Genomic DNA, 16,207 nt, shown 5'->3' with positions numbered 1-16,207 from the left:
AGCTTTCAGGCACAAACACACTTCTCCAACCAACAACCCTAAATACCTGTGCATTCTCACATGCAGGATATGGTAATTTGGGCATCATGCTGTGGAACGGATTCAAAATGCAGTGTCTCTTGGGGGCAGTTTGTTGACAAGACAAGAGCTGCACCCACAACTGGATGCGATTTTTAAGATATAGCCACAAATGGTAAAGCACAAGAGGCCCTCAAATAAGAATGAAGAGATGCCCAGTTTTGGTACCATTTATTAAATGTTTGTTAGTGCTGCAAGTTCTACTCTCATCAGCAATTTGGGCTATAAAATGATTTTTTAAAAAGGAAAAAATCAACAGTATGACAGCTATATCTAAATCCTACATCTCTTGTAACAACATGTGATGTTAAGCTTTGTCCCTTGACACTCACAGCTTTTCCAGCTACAAGGCCTTTAGTGTTTTAAATAAAATCTTTGAGCTGTAACACAAGGAAACTGAGGCATAGGATAAAGCTCACTCCCAAGGTACATGCCATCTTAAACAGATGAGATACGATTAACTATGTGAGCAGTCGTCTACACATCTAATTCCTCTCTCTGGTACTTCAGGTTTTTGGGCCCAAGCTCTCATTCCATATATTTTCATAAGCTTAATTTTGAAAAACAAGAAATATCCATATAAAACACTTCATCGTGCCATACAAATGCAGGTATACCATTTCCAGTTCAGAAGTGCCAGTGTATTGAAGCCAGGCCACTGCCTGGCACAGTACAACTGCAGTACTTAAGTTAAAGATATATTTGGATTTGTAGAAATAGGAAGAAGTACATTATCAGATCAGATTGCCCTCCAGTTATTTTAGTGCTTTAAACTGCTGCCCATCAGAGTGTTTTTTTTACTATCTTTGTGTTGGACTGCTTCCCTTTTAAAATAACTTGAAGAGCATAAGTTTCCACAATTGAACTGAAGTGATTATGTATAATAGATTAAAATACTATTGATATTACCTGTCGTAATGGAAGCTGTGACATCCAAGTACTATCCAGAAGTTTCTTACGCTGACTTTTAGGAGCATCTCTGAGGCTAAGGTAGAGTTCTTGAGCATTCTGTTTGCAAAGCTGGCAAATACCTCGCTCGATTTCAAAGACTTTAGTTCTCAGGTAGCTGTTACTTGAGCGAATCAAGAAGTCTTCTTGGCATGCATGAGAGCAAAATCTTGTGTCCCAATCAGTGGATTTGCAGTGTTGGTCAAGCTGAACTGTTGGATGTTGACAATTTAGGCAAAGAGGATTCCCTTTATTATCTACAGCCTGCATATAGCCTTTTTTTACAGAAGGATCTTCCACAACTTCAGCCTGAGCAGAGACTAAATTAAGAACTGGAGAGTCTTTTCCATCTTCCAAAAGCAACCTGTTAGGAAGACAAGTAGCAGTTATTTAATAAAACTGATCTTGATCAATACTAATAGTATTTACTACTAATACCGTAGTATTTACTATTATGTTTCTTTTATATCTTATACCTTAATTAATTTTATACTTTTTTCTGGTTATTCACTGCACAATGTAATTAACCCTCCTTGGACTATATTTTTAATAGAATTTTATGACCAGATTTGAAAGGGATTTTTACACATACGAGTGCATTTGCATATGTAAATTTGATTATTACCTGCAATTTTCCATTATTACTTTGGAAATGCTAGTTTGCACACATATTAAAGGGGGTGTGCTTGCATAGAAGTGGGGTATTAGAGTACAGTATGACAATTATTGCCCGTAACTGAAAGTAAATTGCCAGAGTAAATTGATTCTTTTCAGAAAAAAAAATACTGAGACCTTCCTAACATTTTTCATGGCTATCTGATAATAGCCTGACTTGGATGAGGATTCTATATTGTCTGTAGTCTTCAGCAGCTGAAAACTAGTTGGCCAATAATGTTTAAAAAGCAAGCTTGGGCTTGTTTCCAGGTGGTTTTAGACACTGCTCTCTACCATATTATATTTAATTTAAAATGGAGTAAGAGAGACACTATGTCTCCAAGCCATATACTCACAAGCTTGTTTGAGTGAAAGCTCTCCATTTCTCTTCTTTCATTTTAATGGACTCAGTTGTGCACTGACAAGCAGTCTAGTTATTATTACAGGAAATGCAATTTAGTTAAATTAGCACAAGAAACTCCCTCATCTAAACAAAGTATTGCAGTAACATAAGTCTTCATACCCTATAATTTTATTACCCAATATAAAAATAGATTTTGAGGATCAATAGTTTAATCACTACATTATGGCTATTTTGTCTGCTGTTAACACTGATGAACTTACTTTGTTGAAGGGCCATCTTTTTCTCCCACAGAAGTAGCTGCAATTTTCAGGTAAAATGTAGCTTCCTTTGAAACCATACGTACACTCCCCCCACTGCTGTTCACTTTGCTTAGTGAAGCAACTGCAACATCTTCTTTTGTCATGTACCTAGAATGATTACAAATAGTTTCAGCGTTCCCATTTCTGGTCATGCATAGCAGACAACGAAACACTTACAGAACTTGCTTACTACTGTCTGCAGCAATACTCGTGTTGAAAATCCTCTTCCAAATATTCCGTTTTTCAGACATACAGTTGAGAGCAATGGATTTATTTTCCATGAGATAGGTTTGTCTTTTTCCCCCCACAAAATCAGCCTTTGCTCCATTTTGTAACCAATAAATGAGCGAGTATTGAATGACATATAGTTCAAAAGTAATTAGAAAACAACTGAAAGAAAACAACTCAGGCAAATATCACTGATTTTCTATTCTTATGTACCAAAGGAAGAGAATGTGGAAGAGTCCTTGCTAAATTTAACTTTGCATATATTTGGTTTCATTTTTATTGTGGTATCACAGAAAACTAATTCTTCTAAATAAAGCATTTTTAAAAACTCAGCAGTCCTCAACCCAATATTTTTGGTCACTTATTAGATGTAATTACAAAGCAAACTAAGTTACAGTAGCCATATCAACAGATATACTCATTCACACACTCATAAGTGTCATCTTGTTATTTTTGAGCCAGTGGCACGGCTGTCATGGTGCTCAGGTGAGGTCCCAGAGGACTGGAAAAGGGCCAATGTAGTCCCTAGTTTCAAGAAGGGGAGGAGGGAGGATTCAGGTAACTATAGACAGGTTAGTCTCACCTCTATCCTTGGGAAAACCCTTGAAAAAATTATCAAGGAACACATTTGTAGGCGTCCAGCAGGTAATACAATGCTGAAGGGCAACCAGCACAAGTTCATAGCAGGTAGATCCTGCCTGACTAACCTTGTTTCTTCCTATGACCAGGTGACTAAATACCTAGATGCAGGAGTTGAGGTAGATGCAATCTACTTGGACTTTAAAAAGGCCTTTGACACAGTATCCCATCCTATTCTCATAAACAAATCGAATGGCTGTGCATAGACTATTACACAATCATGTGGGTGGCAAATTGGCTGAAGGGTCGTACCCAGTGAGTGGTGGTGGACAGGTTGATATCGACCTGGAGGGATGTGGGCAGTGGGGTCCCCCAAGGCTTGGTCCTTGGGCCAGTGCTGTTCAATATCTTCATCAGTGACCTGGAGAAGGTGTGGAAAGCACTCTGTCCAAATTCACAAATGACACAAAACTATGGGGTGAACCAAACACACTGCTGGGAAGAAACCAAATCCAGGCAGACCTGGACAGCTTAGAGAAGTGGGCAGGGAATAATAGGATGCAGTGCAACAAACTAGTGCAAGGTGCTGCACCTAGGGAGAGGGAATCACCAGCACACCTATAGGCTGGCAGATGACCGTCTCAGCAGCTCAGCAGCAGAAAGAGATCTTGGAGTCATTGTTGACTCCAAGCTGAATACGAGTCATCCATGTGACGAAGTAATTAGCAGAGCTAAAAGCACTTTGTCATGCATTATTAGGTGCATCATGAGCAGGTCTAGCGAGGTGATGCGTTCCCTCTATGCGGCACTGGTCAGGCCGCAGCTGGAGTACTGTGTCCAACTCTGGGTGCTGCACTCCAAGAGGTATGTGGACAACCTTGAGAGGGTCCAGAGGAGGCCACTCATATGGTTAGAGGCCTGCAGGGAAGGCCCGCTGAGAAAAGACTGAGGGACCTGGACCTTTTCAGCCTACGCAAGAGAAGGCTGAGGGGAGATCTTGTGGCAGTGTACAAACTCACCAGGTGGGGGCAGCAGGGAATGGAGATGCCCTGTTTGCTAGGGCACCCCTCGGAGTAACCAGGAACAATGGCCACAAGCTGATAGAGCAGATTTAGGTTGGACATCAGAAAGAACTTCTTCATGGTAAGGGTCGCCAGAATCTGAAAAGGGCTTCCAAGGGAGGTGGTGCTCTCCTCTACCTTGGGGGTCTTCAAGAAGAGACTGGACAAGCACCTGGCTGGGATTACATGACCCCAGCACCTTTTCCTGCCATGGGCAGGGGGTCAGACTTGATCCATTGACATCCCTTCGGACCCTAGTATCTATGAATCTATGAACACACAACTCCTATCAGATCTGTTTGATATAGTAACTAGAGTAACAAACCTAAGCCAGGTTTATAATTGTCCTATTTATTGCTGCTATTTGCTGATCTATACTTTTTTTGCAAGCCTAGAATTACACATGGTTAGAGGAATTCCTGCCTACCACCAAAATGCAGTCATTTTGGAGGGTTTAGCAGTAGGAGTTAAGAGGAAACAACAGCTTTTAGATAATTGCAGACTACTTTATGAGAAAACCTGAGTGTGAGAAATTTAAAGAAAAGTCTTATTACAGGACTAAAGGTTTTGAGCATTAACGTCAGACAGGATAGTGACATTATGAGAGCAAGAAAAGGAGGCAGAAAAGAGAGTAGGAGGAAAGGTAAATTTAGATTTTACCACTGATTAGGTACCTACTACTTTTCAGCAACACAGGAAAGGATGTAATAGCAAGTACAGAAGAAACTGGTATTTGAAGAAGATAAGGCAATTGGCTAAGAGCTATTGCTGAGAAAGGTAAGAAAGAGATTCTGGGTTATGAAATAAATATTGGGCCAATGAACGTATTATCATAAGTGGTAATTTATTCCTACTTATGATTATGTTGATGTATTAGGGATACGTGGAGGTTTCAACTACAGAGAATTAGGGAAATATATATGGTCTACATGAAACTACTGTAAAGTAAGCCAGATAGTCATAATCATAGTCAACAATGATTCAATGGCCAACTGTGAGGACATATCCAGTGGAGTTTCCCAGTAGTCTTTCCTGTGTCTGGTACTCTTCAATATCTTCATTAATGACTTGGAAGCTGAAATACTGTTCATACTTGTATATTTTCAGATGGCACCCAACACAGTGGATGAACAGAAACTTTGGAGAATAGGATTAGGATTCAAATGACTTTGATATATTGGCAAAATAGCCTGAAATAAATAGGATGATATTCAGTGAGGGTAAGTGCAAAATACTACACTTTGGACAGAACAATCAAATGAAAAAGTTCAAAATGGGACTAACAGGCTAGGCTACAGTATTACAGATTGAAAGTTAAATAAGTCAAGAATATAATATTGCAAAAAATATAATGGTATACTGGGATTTATTATCAAAAGTGTTATATGCAAGTCAAGATAAGTGATTATTTCCACTTTATGCAGCACTGGCAAGGCCTTATCTGGGTACCACACTTCAAGACAGATTTGGACCAACTGGAAAGAGGCCAAAGGAGAGCAACAAAAATGAATAGAGGTCTAGAAAGCATACCATAAGAGGAAAGGCCGCAAAAAACTGGGATTATTTTGACTGGAGAAGAAAAGACTGGGGAATTTGATAACAATCATCAGAACTAAAAAAGTGTTATTAAAAAAAATAAAATAATCAAATGTTGCCTGTGTCCACAGGGAACATGACAAGTAGTAATGGGTTTATATTACAAACAGGTTGGGTTTCTCACTATGAGGGTGGTTAAGCACTGAAACAGATTACCTAGAAAGACTATGAAATCTCCATCCCTAAATTTGTAAAATAAGGTTAGACAAACATTTGCCTGGGATGGTGTGGACAGTGTGGAACCTGCCCTGACCAAGGGGCTGGACTAGATGATTTCTAAGGTCTTGTTGAGCCCTATTTTTCTATGAGGATAGAAAGAGATGGAAAAGAGGGCGATGGTGAACAGAGTTTCTACAGCCCTGTTGTTTAAAAATTACTTCCAGAGAGGTCCCCTCCTGAGGGTTGTGTCTTACTGTGTACCAACAAGCATTTCTGGGTACAGAAGGAGTAAGACCTTACCTTCTCCTGGAATGGGAGGCATTTATAATGATTAAGAACACAGTGTTAAAATATAAGTTCCTAGTTTAACCTAATGCCAAATAACATTTTTTTTTCCTTTTTCTAAAAGTCTGCAGCTAACTTTGAAGATAGAAAAAATACAAAAGGTGCTCCTTTGGGAAACAATGCTACCCCTATTGCAACAAGAGTGAGTCAGAGCAAAAAAAAAAAGTTAAAAACAGGAAATTCTCTCACAATGCACGCATGAAGTACTAGCTAAGCCAAGAAGTTAAAAATTAAGAGCAAAAAAAGTATCTAAGTTTGTATCTTCACAATGCCAAAAATATTAAAATAAGTAAACTACTGAGGATAAAACCTTGTTCTGCATCTCCCAGTGTATTCTGCATTCTCTAAAGGACCATACTCTATTCAGGATTGCAACTGCACCTTTGAAAGCTTCAAGCACACTGCTAGTGCTTAAATGAATAATAAATAACACCAACATAAATGAGATGTGAAAGCCAATAGGTGGCATTTGGAAACCATGAAGGAAAAGATTTTTCTCCTGAATCTCTGGCAGGTTCTGGATGTTTAAAGCTGCAGAAGCCTGCAGAGCCAGAATATTTGCTGGACTAGATTCACAGTGAGAGAGACAGGCAGCATGTTCTGCACCAACAGATTTGCTCAAACATGCACAGAATGTATAATTTTGTCCCTATAGGACAAGCTGTCGTACAACGTTCAGTTTCTCTCAACATGATTCTACTGAAAGGTACAGAAAATACATGGGCCCCCTTGCAGCAATGAATACAAAAGAAAGAATGGAGAGTAAAAACACATACCTTTTTGTGCTGCTAGGTCTGGCCTGCTGTTGAGACAGCTCTTCTGCAACAAGAATGGGGCTCTGAAAGATCTGACCACTTTTCCTGATAATTTTCTGCTTCATCGTTGTTAGATTACTCCATTCTCTCACAAACCTCAAAATCTGTCAGAGAGAGAGACAAGGTCAAGAGGACAGGCATTAAATAAATATCTATTTATACTGAATAATATCTTAAATTAGTATACTGAAAAATGTCAAACTGAAAAAGTTTGCATGCTATAACCCAGTCCTTTCTAAGCTGTACCATTTGATACCAGCTGCAAAAGGCCTGCAAAATCTTGAGACTCAGGCACAGTTCACCTTTAAAAGTTTTGCTGGCATAGCTAGATTGCTTAAGAGTGTGAAAAAAGAAATCTCACCCACTAAACATAGCTATGCTGACAAAAGCCCTAGTACAAACACAATTATACTGGCAAAGAAGCCAGTTCATTTGGGAAGCACTGGCATAAGCTATTCTGGGCAAAAAACTCTTGCTAGTCTTAGCTCTCTCTACTAGGAGGATCTGCTGGTGGTGCAATATTGGCAAACCCTCTCTTTTGAGAGAAAGACCTTGGCTAATAGGAAAAACGTAGGCAGAAGGCTATGTGCTATTTAGGCAAAACTCCCAATACTGTCTCTTTGTCTCACAATGGAAGTTTTGGCTCCATAAAAGTGCTGTGAACAAAGTCTATAATTAGGTTCACAGACAACCTTTGCCTCATGTTTTAAAAATTCAGCACTAGTTTCAGTACTAGACTAAATGGCATCCCTTTACACAATTTGAAAAAGTTATTTCGCTTAGCTTTCATTACTTTTCTTAATATTCTTCTATTACTGCTAAAATTCTTACAGACTAATCTAATTGCAGAGGCAATAGTGAAAGCTTTAACAAAAATCAATTGAACTGTTTGTGTGTAATGCCTGAAGATTTATGTCTCCTTAAAAAATATTTCAGTACTACTGCGTAGTTAGAAAACTCATTTGTGATCCATACAAAAGTATTAAAATTGGTTCAGTTAGTAATGAAGTCAGAATTCAAGTGTATTCGCATATTCATTTTCAAAATGTTTTATAATCACAGCTTCACTTATTTCACTACAAGTTATCCACTTTTCCTGTGGCACTTCAATGCAAGAGAAAAATCTATGACAAATTAGCATATATAATTTGTTACTGAATTCAGTAAGCAGGGCAATATAAAGCTGAGTTGCACAAAAATATTAAGGCAATTTTATTTTACACTGGCCCCTAATGTATCATGTACTGCAAAATTAAGTAGTAAAGATGCATAACTAAATTGAGGTTGTCAGGGAAACTAGAAGTTTTGACACTGCACAGAACAGGACTAATCAGGATTTTAGCACCTAGAAATATGGATTTGTGCTTTTGACACTTCAAAGGCACAAGTCAAGGCAAATCTGAATTTCCTACCACAGCAGTCCTTGACAGCAACGAGCAGCCACAAGCAAATGTTATAGCTGAGACTTTCTAAATTGAAGAGCAACAAAAGAGTTAATAGTAATATTCAGATTTCCATAACAAGGTTGAAGCATGAACCTCCCACTGATGTAGGCAGTTCACACCTCCTACACCAAATGTTTCAGGCTGTCAGAAGACTCATCATCAGCTACACTTGGCCCTTGTCTGGGAGGTCCTCTTTGGGCTAGAGACAAATTTACAATTTAAATTTGAACACAAATCTCCAAGAAGCAGTGAATTCAGTAATAAATTCAACCAGCACAGATTCATGTAATACATAGGTTCTTCTATATGGCTAATCACCTACTGCTATATTCAGCTTTTCATAATAGAAAAAGAAACCATAATGTAAAAACTGAACCTTTCTCTTTGGTTGCTGCTTTTATACTTTGGAATTGGAAGAGCTAAAGGGGATTTCAGTATTCCTAGAATGAGTCATTAAAAGAAACCCTTTGAAGCTATAGACTGAATGAGTAATACAACTAACAAAAAACAAACTACAGAAAATGGGAAAAAATTAAATTTGTTGTCAGGGATATAGTTAATGGGAAAACAGCTTGTTTGCATGCATGTACATTTGGGGGGATGGGTAGGGGCAAATTATCCTACTTTTCATTTCACTGCAAAAAAGCTTTCTAATAATTTAGTCCAAGAGAAAGAGACTGTTTTAGCCAGCATAGTTACATTTCTCCATTCAGCTCTTCCAATATACTCCTTTACATGACCTGCAACACCTTTTTATTTGAAATATCAAGCCTTGTCTGAGATGCTCTTTCTGCCAAACCATAAAACGGTTTTACAATGCAGAAAAAGCATCTACTTAGGGGACTAGATTATTCCAAATGTGATTTGATCCTTCCCTTAAAACCCGCAGAGCCAGAAGACTAGATGCTTATAATTATGATTTTATTTTCAGATAATTGCTCTTTGAGTATAAATGTAAAAAAAAAAAAAAAAAAAAAAAGGGTACAGATTAGAGACTCTTCCCCATTGACAGGAGGGGCAAGCTGAAGTGCTCTGGGTCAAGATACAAGGGGGCCGTGGGGACAGGGATTTAACGGTGGGGGCCTACTACAGACCCCCCAACCAAGGGGAGGAGCTGGACTGGGAATTTTCAGGCCAGCCTGCAGAGGCACTTAAGGCAAGGGATGTAGTTGTCATGGGTGACTTCAACTACCCGGACATCTGCAAGGAAGAACAGTAAGCCAGGTCGGACCATTCCAGGAGGTACCTGGCCGAGATACAGGACCTCCACTTAATTCAGGAGGTGCACAGTCCCACCAGAGGAAATGCCCTGTTGGACCTGGTCCTGGCCACAGGTGATGACCTGGTAAGGGGCCTCCAGGTCCTTGACCACCTGGGTGATAGCGATCATCGCTTGCTGGAGTTTACCATCCAGCACAGGGGGGTGCTATCTCCAAAGAGGAGTATACCTCCTCTGCTCGGGCCTGTAGGGGGGCTGTCAGGAAAGCTAAGGCAGACATAGAGCTAGGACTTGCATCCAAAATCAAAGATAACAAAAAGTCCTTTTTCAAATATATAGGGAGGATGAAGAAAGCACCGGGAAATGTGAGGCCCCTGCAAGATCCTCTGGGCAATCTGGTGGTTGCGCCAGAGGAGAAAGCAGACCTCTTTAACCAATTCTTCACCTCCGTTTTCTTGTGCAGAGACCGGGACTTCCCCACTGTGATGCCAGATGGACTCGAGGGGAACGCCTCCAGACCTCAGGCTGGGGAGGACCAGGTTAGAGAGCTTCTGAAGGGGCTGGACATGTTCAGATCAGTGGGTCCAGATGCTCTCCACCCCAGGGTGTTGAGGGAGCTAGCAGCGTTATTTCAGGGCCTTTGGCATGGCTTTATGAGCGCTCGTGATGCTCAGACCAAGTGCCGGATGATTGGAAGGTAGCCAATGTGGTCCCTATCTTTAAAAAAGGGAGGACCCAGGCAACTATAGGCCTGTCAGTCTTACCTCAATCCTAGGGAAACTCTTTGAGAAGATCATCATGGAGCACGTCTGCGATGGGCCGGCCTCAGAGATGATGCTCAAGGGCAACCAGCACAGTTTCATTAGAGGCATGTCATGTCAGACCAACCTGATTGCTTTTTATGATCACGTCACAAAAGCCTTGGATGCAGGTGTTGCCATGGATGTAGTCTTTCTGGACTTCAGCAAGGCCTTTGACACCGTCTCCCACCCCACCCTCATTAAGAAATTGGGTGACTGTGGCATTGATGCCGGCACAGTCAGGTGGATTGCAGATTGGCTGAAAGGTTGCACTCAGAGGGTGGTGGTGGATGGGTCATATTCAGCCTGGGGAGAAGTGGGCAGCGGAGTCCCCCAGGGCTCGGTCCTTGGGCCCGTGCTGTTCAATCTTTTTATCAGCAATTTGGATGACGGGGTGAAAAGCACCCTGTTTAAATTTGCTGATGATACCAAAATTTGGGGTGAGGTGAGCACACTAGTAGGGAGGGAAAGACTGCAGCAAGACTTGGATAGGTTACAGGGGTGGGCTAACAAAAACAGGATGCACTTCAACACTGACAAGTGCAGGGTGTTGCACGTGGGCAGTAGTAACCAGCAGCACACTTATAAGATAGGAAACTCCCTTCTTGAGAGCACGGAGGCAGAAAGGGATCTTGGAGTCATTATTGACTCCAAGATGAACATGGGCCGACAATGTGAGGTCACTGTTGGCAGGGCTAACCGGACCTTGTCGTGCATTCACAGGTGCGTCTCTAGCACGGCCAAGGACGTGGTCCTCCCCCTCTATGCAACACTGGTCAGGCCACAGCTGGAGTACTGCGTCCAGTTCTGTGTGCCCCACTTCAGGAGGGATGTGGACAGCATGGAGAGGGTCCAGAGGACGCCACCCACATGATCCGGGGACAAAAGGGCAGACCCTACAATGAGAGACTGCGGGACCAGAACCTGTTCAGCCTTCACAAGAGAAGGCTGAGGGGGGACCTGGTGACAGTCTATAAACTCACTAGGGGGGACCCGAAGGGTTTGGGAGAGACCTTGTTTCCGCTAGCGCCCCCTGGCATAACAAGGAATAACGGCCACAAGTTGTTGGAGAGTAGGTTTAGATTAGACATCCGCAAGAACTACTTCACAGTCAGGGCGGCTAGGAGCTGGAACCAACTTCCAGGGGAAGTGGTGCTGGCTCCTACCCTGGGGGTCTTTAAGAGGAGGCTTGATGGCTACCTAGCTAGGATCATTTGAGCCCAGTTTTTTTTCTCCTGCCCTGGCAGGGGGTCGGACTTGAAGATCTATAAGGTCCCTTCCCACCCTACTTCTATGATTCTATGAGATGGAGCAGTATGGAAGAAGTCAAATAAGATGTTACAACAGGAAAAGAAATAGGATTTTTTAAAATTCTTTTAAAACTGCATTTTATAGCACATCTCTCTCAATTTTCATTCAGAATTAAGAAGTATAAAAACAGTTGTGTTAAAAAAGCCTCTGGCTGCTAAAGCTGCAACTCTATGCAATAGATATAGTCTCAGAACTAATACGTGTGCTTTTAACACAAGGTCTCTTTCCAGTGCTATGGCTAACAAGAGTTCCTTGTTCGACTTTCTAAATCTTATGTTTATAATGATGCAAAATACCTTTTGTAATAAGCTTTCTTAATGAAAGTTCAGACAGCATATTTTATATTAGCCCAATCTCTGTGGCTGAATTTATTTCTATTTATAACAAAAGGGAAAATTTTATCAGGTCACCAAAGGAAGGCTGCTATGGTAACCAGCCAGGTGCATGGAGATTACTTTTAATTTGTAATAAATAGAGCAAAATATGCATATGTCTTCACAGGCAGCCCCTTTCACTGATGTTTAGAATTAAGATGACTTAACTCTTTATTATAACTCTTTATTAATTTGTTTTCAAACTGCTTACAGCTCTTCAGGCAGCAGTTTTCCATGTGGATGTTTGAGCTGGGCTGCATATTTCTACTAAAATGGCTTCTGATAATAAAAGTTAATGAAAAAATATTGTATCCAAATTGAAGTCTTAAAACTATTTTGTGATAGTGTTTGCATGCATTTTGGACAGGTGCTGGTTTGAGATCCTTTGCTGTCCTTGTGAAAATCTGCCAAATATACCCAAATAATCTCAGTCTGCTCACATTCAGTAGGTTGGTTAGAATTTGAGAGCCAAACTCACTAGATTCTTTCCCCAAATCATCTGTATGTGCCAGCTGAACTGAGCTGGCCATAGGCCCGCAGCTGCTGTTCCTGGAATTGCCCTTCCCAGCAACTGTGGGCTGGCTGTTAGGGTACTGAGCATGAGAACGCACAATGGGGAGGAGACTCTTTCTCTTAAGCTGTTAATGTCCTTGCAGCCAGCACCTAGTCGGCATAAAAAGGGGAAAGGGATTGACCTGAAGACAAAGGGTGAATAGCAGGGTGTTATGGAAGCAGACAAAAGGTAGAGGAAGTAATGGGTGCTTTCCCTCCCTGAAGAAAGAAAAATCAGAAGAGGACTAGGGCAGACTGCAGGCATAGGGGCAGAACAGCCCCAGAATCAAGGCATGTTTCCTTTTAAAACATGAACTTGAAACTAGGATTCTTGAATCTCACCATTCCTCTGCTGTCTAGCAAGAAGCTCAAAAATCCAGTGGCAAATCGTGCACCTGATCCCACATGAGCAGTTGTTCCACAGAGATGACAACCTTCTACCACTACTAATTAACTGAATTCATAGAGATCTGGGCTGTGGATATGAAGACCTTAGTTTTGCAGATGAAACCACCAAGGAATTGATATAAGCTCCAGAAGACAGAATTGGTTTATTCAGTTTGCATTATTAAAAATACAGCAATGAGCATTCAGAAAAGGATGTTAAGTTTGCCATGTTGCACAACTTTAAATCTGGCATTTCTTAATTTGTGACTGTAATGCTCTCCCAACATATAGCTGTAGATCTCTTTCTTTATAAAGGTTACAGGTCTTAGTGTGTCTTGTTCTACCATTGATATAAAAATTATGCCAAATAAAAGGATGACCATAGGGTGAATCAAGAGACCTCCAACTTTGCCCAAAATTGCAACTGTGAAGCAATCAAGCATATTTCCAGCCACAGTTTACCATGCTTAAAGCATAACCTTTAAAATCTGATTTTAACTTAAGAACATCAGTTACTAATCCTGTAAATGAGAAATTAAATGATATGTTGATGATTCTAGCTACAGAAATGGTGGCAGGAGGTGTTATAATTTGCCAAAGTAACAGACTGCACATTTATTATTCATATCAACATTTATAAGATCTGCTGGCATTGATGAAAATGTAACCAGTGACTAAACCCTGAAGCAGAGTAACAAAATGTTCCCCATTTATAAAAAAAATAAAACCACCAAAAAACCCCCAGTCCAATTAAACATTTTCATAGTAAAATTTGCAAGACAGCTCTTACCAAAAAACGATTTTGTTTTTGCTGGAAACTCTCTGGTAAATCCTCCCAGTTATCCAATTTTATATCCAATGGAATGAAATTACAGTTTAGTGGTTCTCCCTCCTAGGGATGCAAGACAATTTGATTAAAACTATTAAATCTGGAGGTAACCAAGGTCTTCAAGTTCTTCACTTTTATTTACATTTGCAATATCTTAAATTGAAAGAAAGTACACATTTTTTTCAACAGTTAGCCCAACAATCCAGTGCACCAATACAGGAAAATATTTTTAAAAGCATTTTCATGATGGTTGTACACTAATGCTGTATAGACTTGAGAAACTCAATTCATAGTAGAGTACTTGCAAGTCAAGAGGATTACAAGTTTGCCTTTTGTGGTATATGCCTTTCTTTTAGAACAGATCTGAAATTACAGTACTTTGCATGTAATTAAATATGACAATTTAGCAGTATTTCAACTGTTAATTGTAAAAGCACTGTAGAAGCACAAGAATGGATACAGACGTACTCCTTTAGAATGGAGAAAATGACTCTATTTCACCTGAAAACAGTGTCTAGGAAGTGATGTGATATAGGTCGAGTTTCTCCACTGGGATCTGAACGAGCTCTTTCCCAACTGATTTTCAATGTGTAGGATCCCTGTGGCCCAAAGCCAAATCCGGGACTCAGAGAAACTGCTCTGACTGTGGAGAAGTGATCTCTCAAATATCACAGTGCACAGGAGAGACGGCAGTGCCGAGCACCGTGAGAGTTTGGTTGATGACCGGGGTTCCCAGGTGCCACAGTAATACTAGGAACTCTTCAATTCAACTTCTAGCCAAGTGGAAGGGGCAGACTGGGAACCACCAAATCATCAGTTTTAAGCTCACTTCACTCTCAGAGTAGTTTCAATTCTGTGCAATAGCATAATTGGAAAGGGGCAGGAGGTACAGAGCATGAGCTCTGGGTACCAATACAAGGGGTGCAACATAAAAATAGCCCCCAAGGAACTGTACTGCCACAGCAGCCTGTTAGGGGAGCTTGCACTGAGGTAGCAGCAGCAGCTCGTGTGCAAAGAGGTAAGCACTCACCTTCTCCCCACTTGTCCCAGGGCACCAAAATTATAAGCTGTGCCTCTGGTTTATTTCAAATTATTAGGGCAGCCAGTATAATTTAGCCTATTTTATATATAGGGCAACTGAGAGGTTTCCAAAGAGATTTCTAAAAAAATGGTACCAGAACCCATATAGCTAACAGAGGTGCAAAGTACACATCTTCTCCTCTTGTATTGACTATTCACTCAGAGGAGGACATTTCTAGAACTAGAGTTTCATAGATTTGCACTGAAGACATAAAGATCTTTGGCTCAAATGCTATTGCTGGCTCATGTGTGTCACCTCAACAAATTTCTGTTTTCTCGAGTTTTTAAAAAAATATTTTATCAAATTCACAATGAATAAACCAGTACGGTTGTTTGAAACAATATAAAACATTCAAGCATGGAGAGACACGAAAAACCTGGGTGATGCACATTTCAGTTGCATGTGGACTGAATGCAATGGTTAGCCTGAAGGATTAGACTGAAGATTTCTAACTCCCAAAGCAGCAGTCAGAGAGTGAGAGAGGTAGAAGCAAGCAAGCCCTTTCTCAGAAAACAATGAAGATCATTGATTGCTATTTTTGTACTCCAATTGCTTTGTGTACCAATGGGAATTTTCTATATTAATTTTATTCAGGGGATGGTAGGGTCTTATAGACATGGCACCATTAATCATGCCTAATTTAAGAAGAAACATTACATTTGCACATTTAGTTTAAATGAGGAACTGTCATAATTTGCACTGACACGTTGAACTTTCTGCCAGTTAAGCATTTTTGTTATCCTCTTTGTAGCTGAACCTCGGAAAGCATACCCCTACCTTCATGTATAACCCAATACACTTAGTGCAGTTCTTTAACTGAAAGATTTGTAAATAGTTTAGAATCAAAAATAATAGCACAAACTATCATTTCAGATATTCTGCAAAACAACTGAAGAAAACTTAATTTGATAATTTTCTGTTGTTTTTGGTCAAAGCAGGTGGCTTAGTCATATCAGATCTGAAGAAATGAGTTTGCTAAAGCAGTTTTCAAACAGCATTTTAAAATAGCTTGAGGGTGTTTAGGGAAAACATGTATTTGTGTTTTGCCATTGTAGTCCACCAGATCAACATCACTGTTCAGAA

At 40.3% G+C, this 16,207-nt stretch overlaps 1 protein-coding gene across 5 annotated transcripts in view; it reads right to left on the bottom strand.

Moving 5' to 3' along the window:
• Positions 1-16,207, bottom strand: part of ZRANB3 (zinc finger RANBP2-type containing 3) — a 91,278-nt gene that overhangs the window by 5,355 nt on the left and 69,716 nt on the right. For all 5 annotated transcript variants that reach the window (XM_090045854.1, XM_090045851.1, XM_090045850.1 and 2 more), the window contains 4 exons: positions 14,005-14,106; positions 7,088-7,230; positions 2,305-2,451; positions 988-1,390 (listed from right to left, as the gene is read on the bottom strand). In XM_090045854.1, the coding sequence (XP_089901980.1) occupies positions 988-1,390; positions 2,305-2,451; positions 7,088-7,230; positions 14,005-14,106 (795 nt within the window). The remainder of the gene's footprint in view (positions 1-987; positions 1,391-2,304; positions 2,452-7,087; positions 7,231-14,004; positions 14,107-16,207) is intronic.

This window comes from Crocodylus siamensis, chromosome 4 (genome assembly GCF_052110815.1).
Source record: "Crocodylus siamensis isolate JL-2025a chromosome 4, ASM5211081v1, whole genome shotgun sequence".
Lineage (NCBI taxonomy): Eukaryota > Metazoa > Chordata > Crocodylia > Crocodylidae > Crocodylus > Crocodylus siamensis.
Note: the sequence above shows the minus strand (reverse complement) of the source record. Positions and strands in the feature narration are given on the sequence as shown.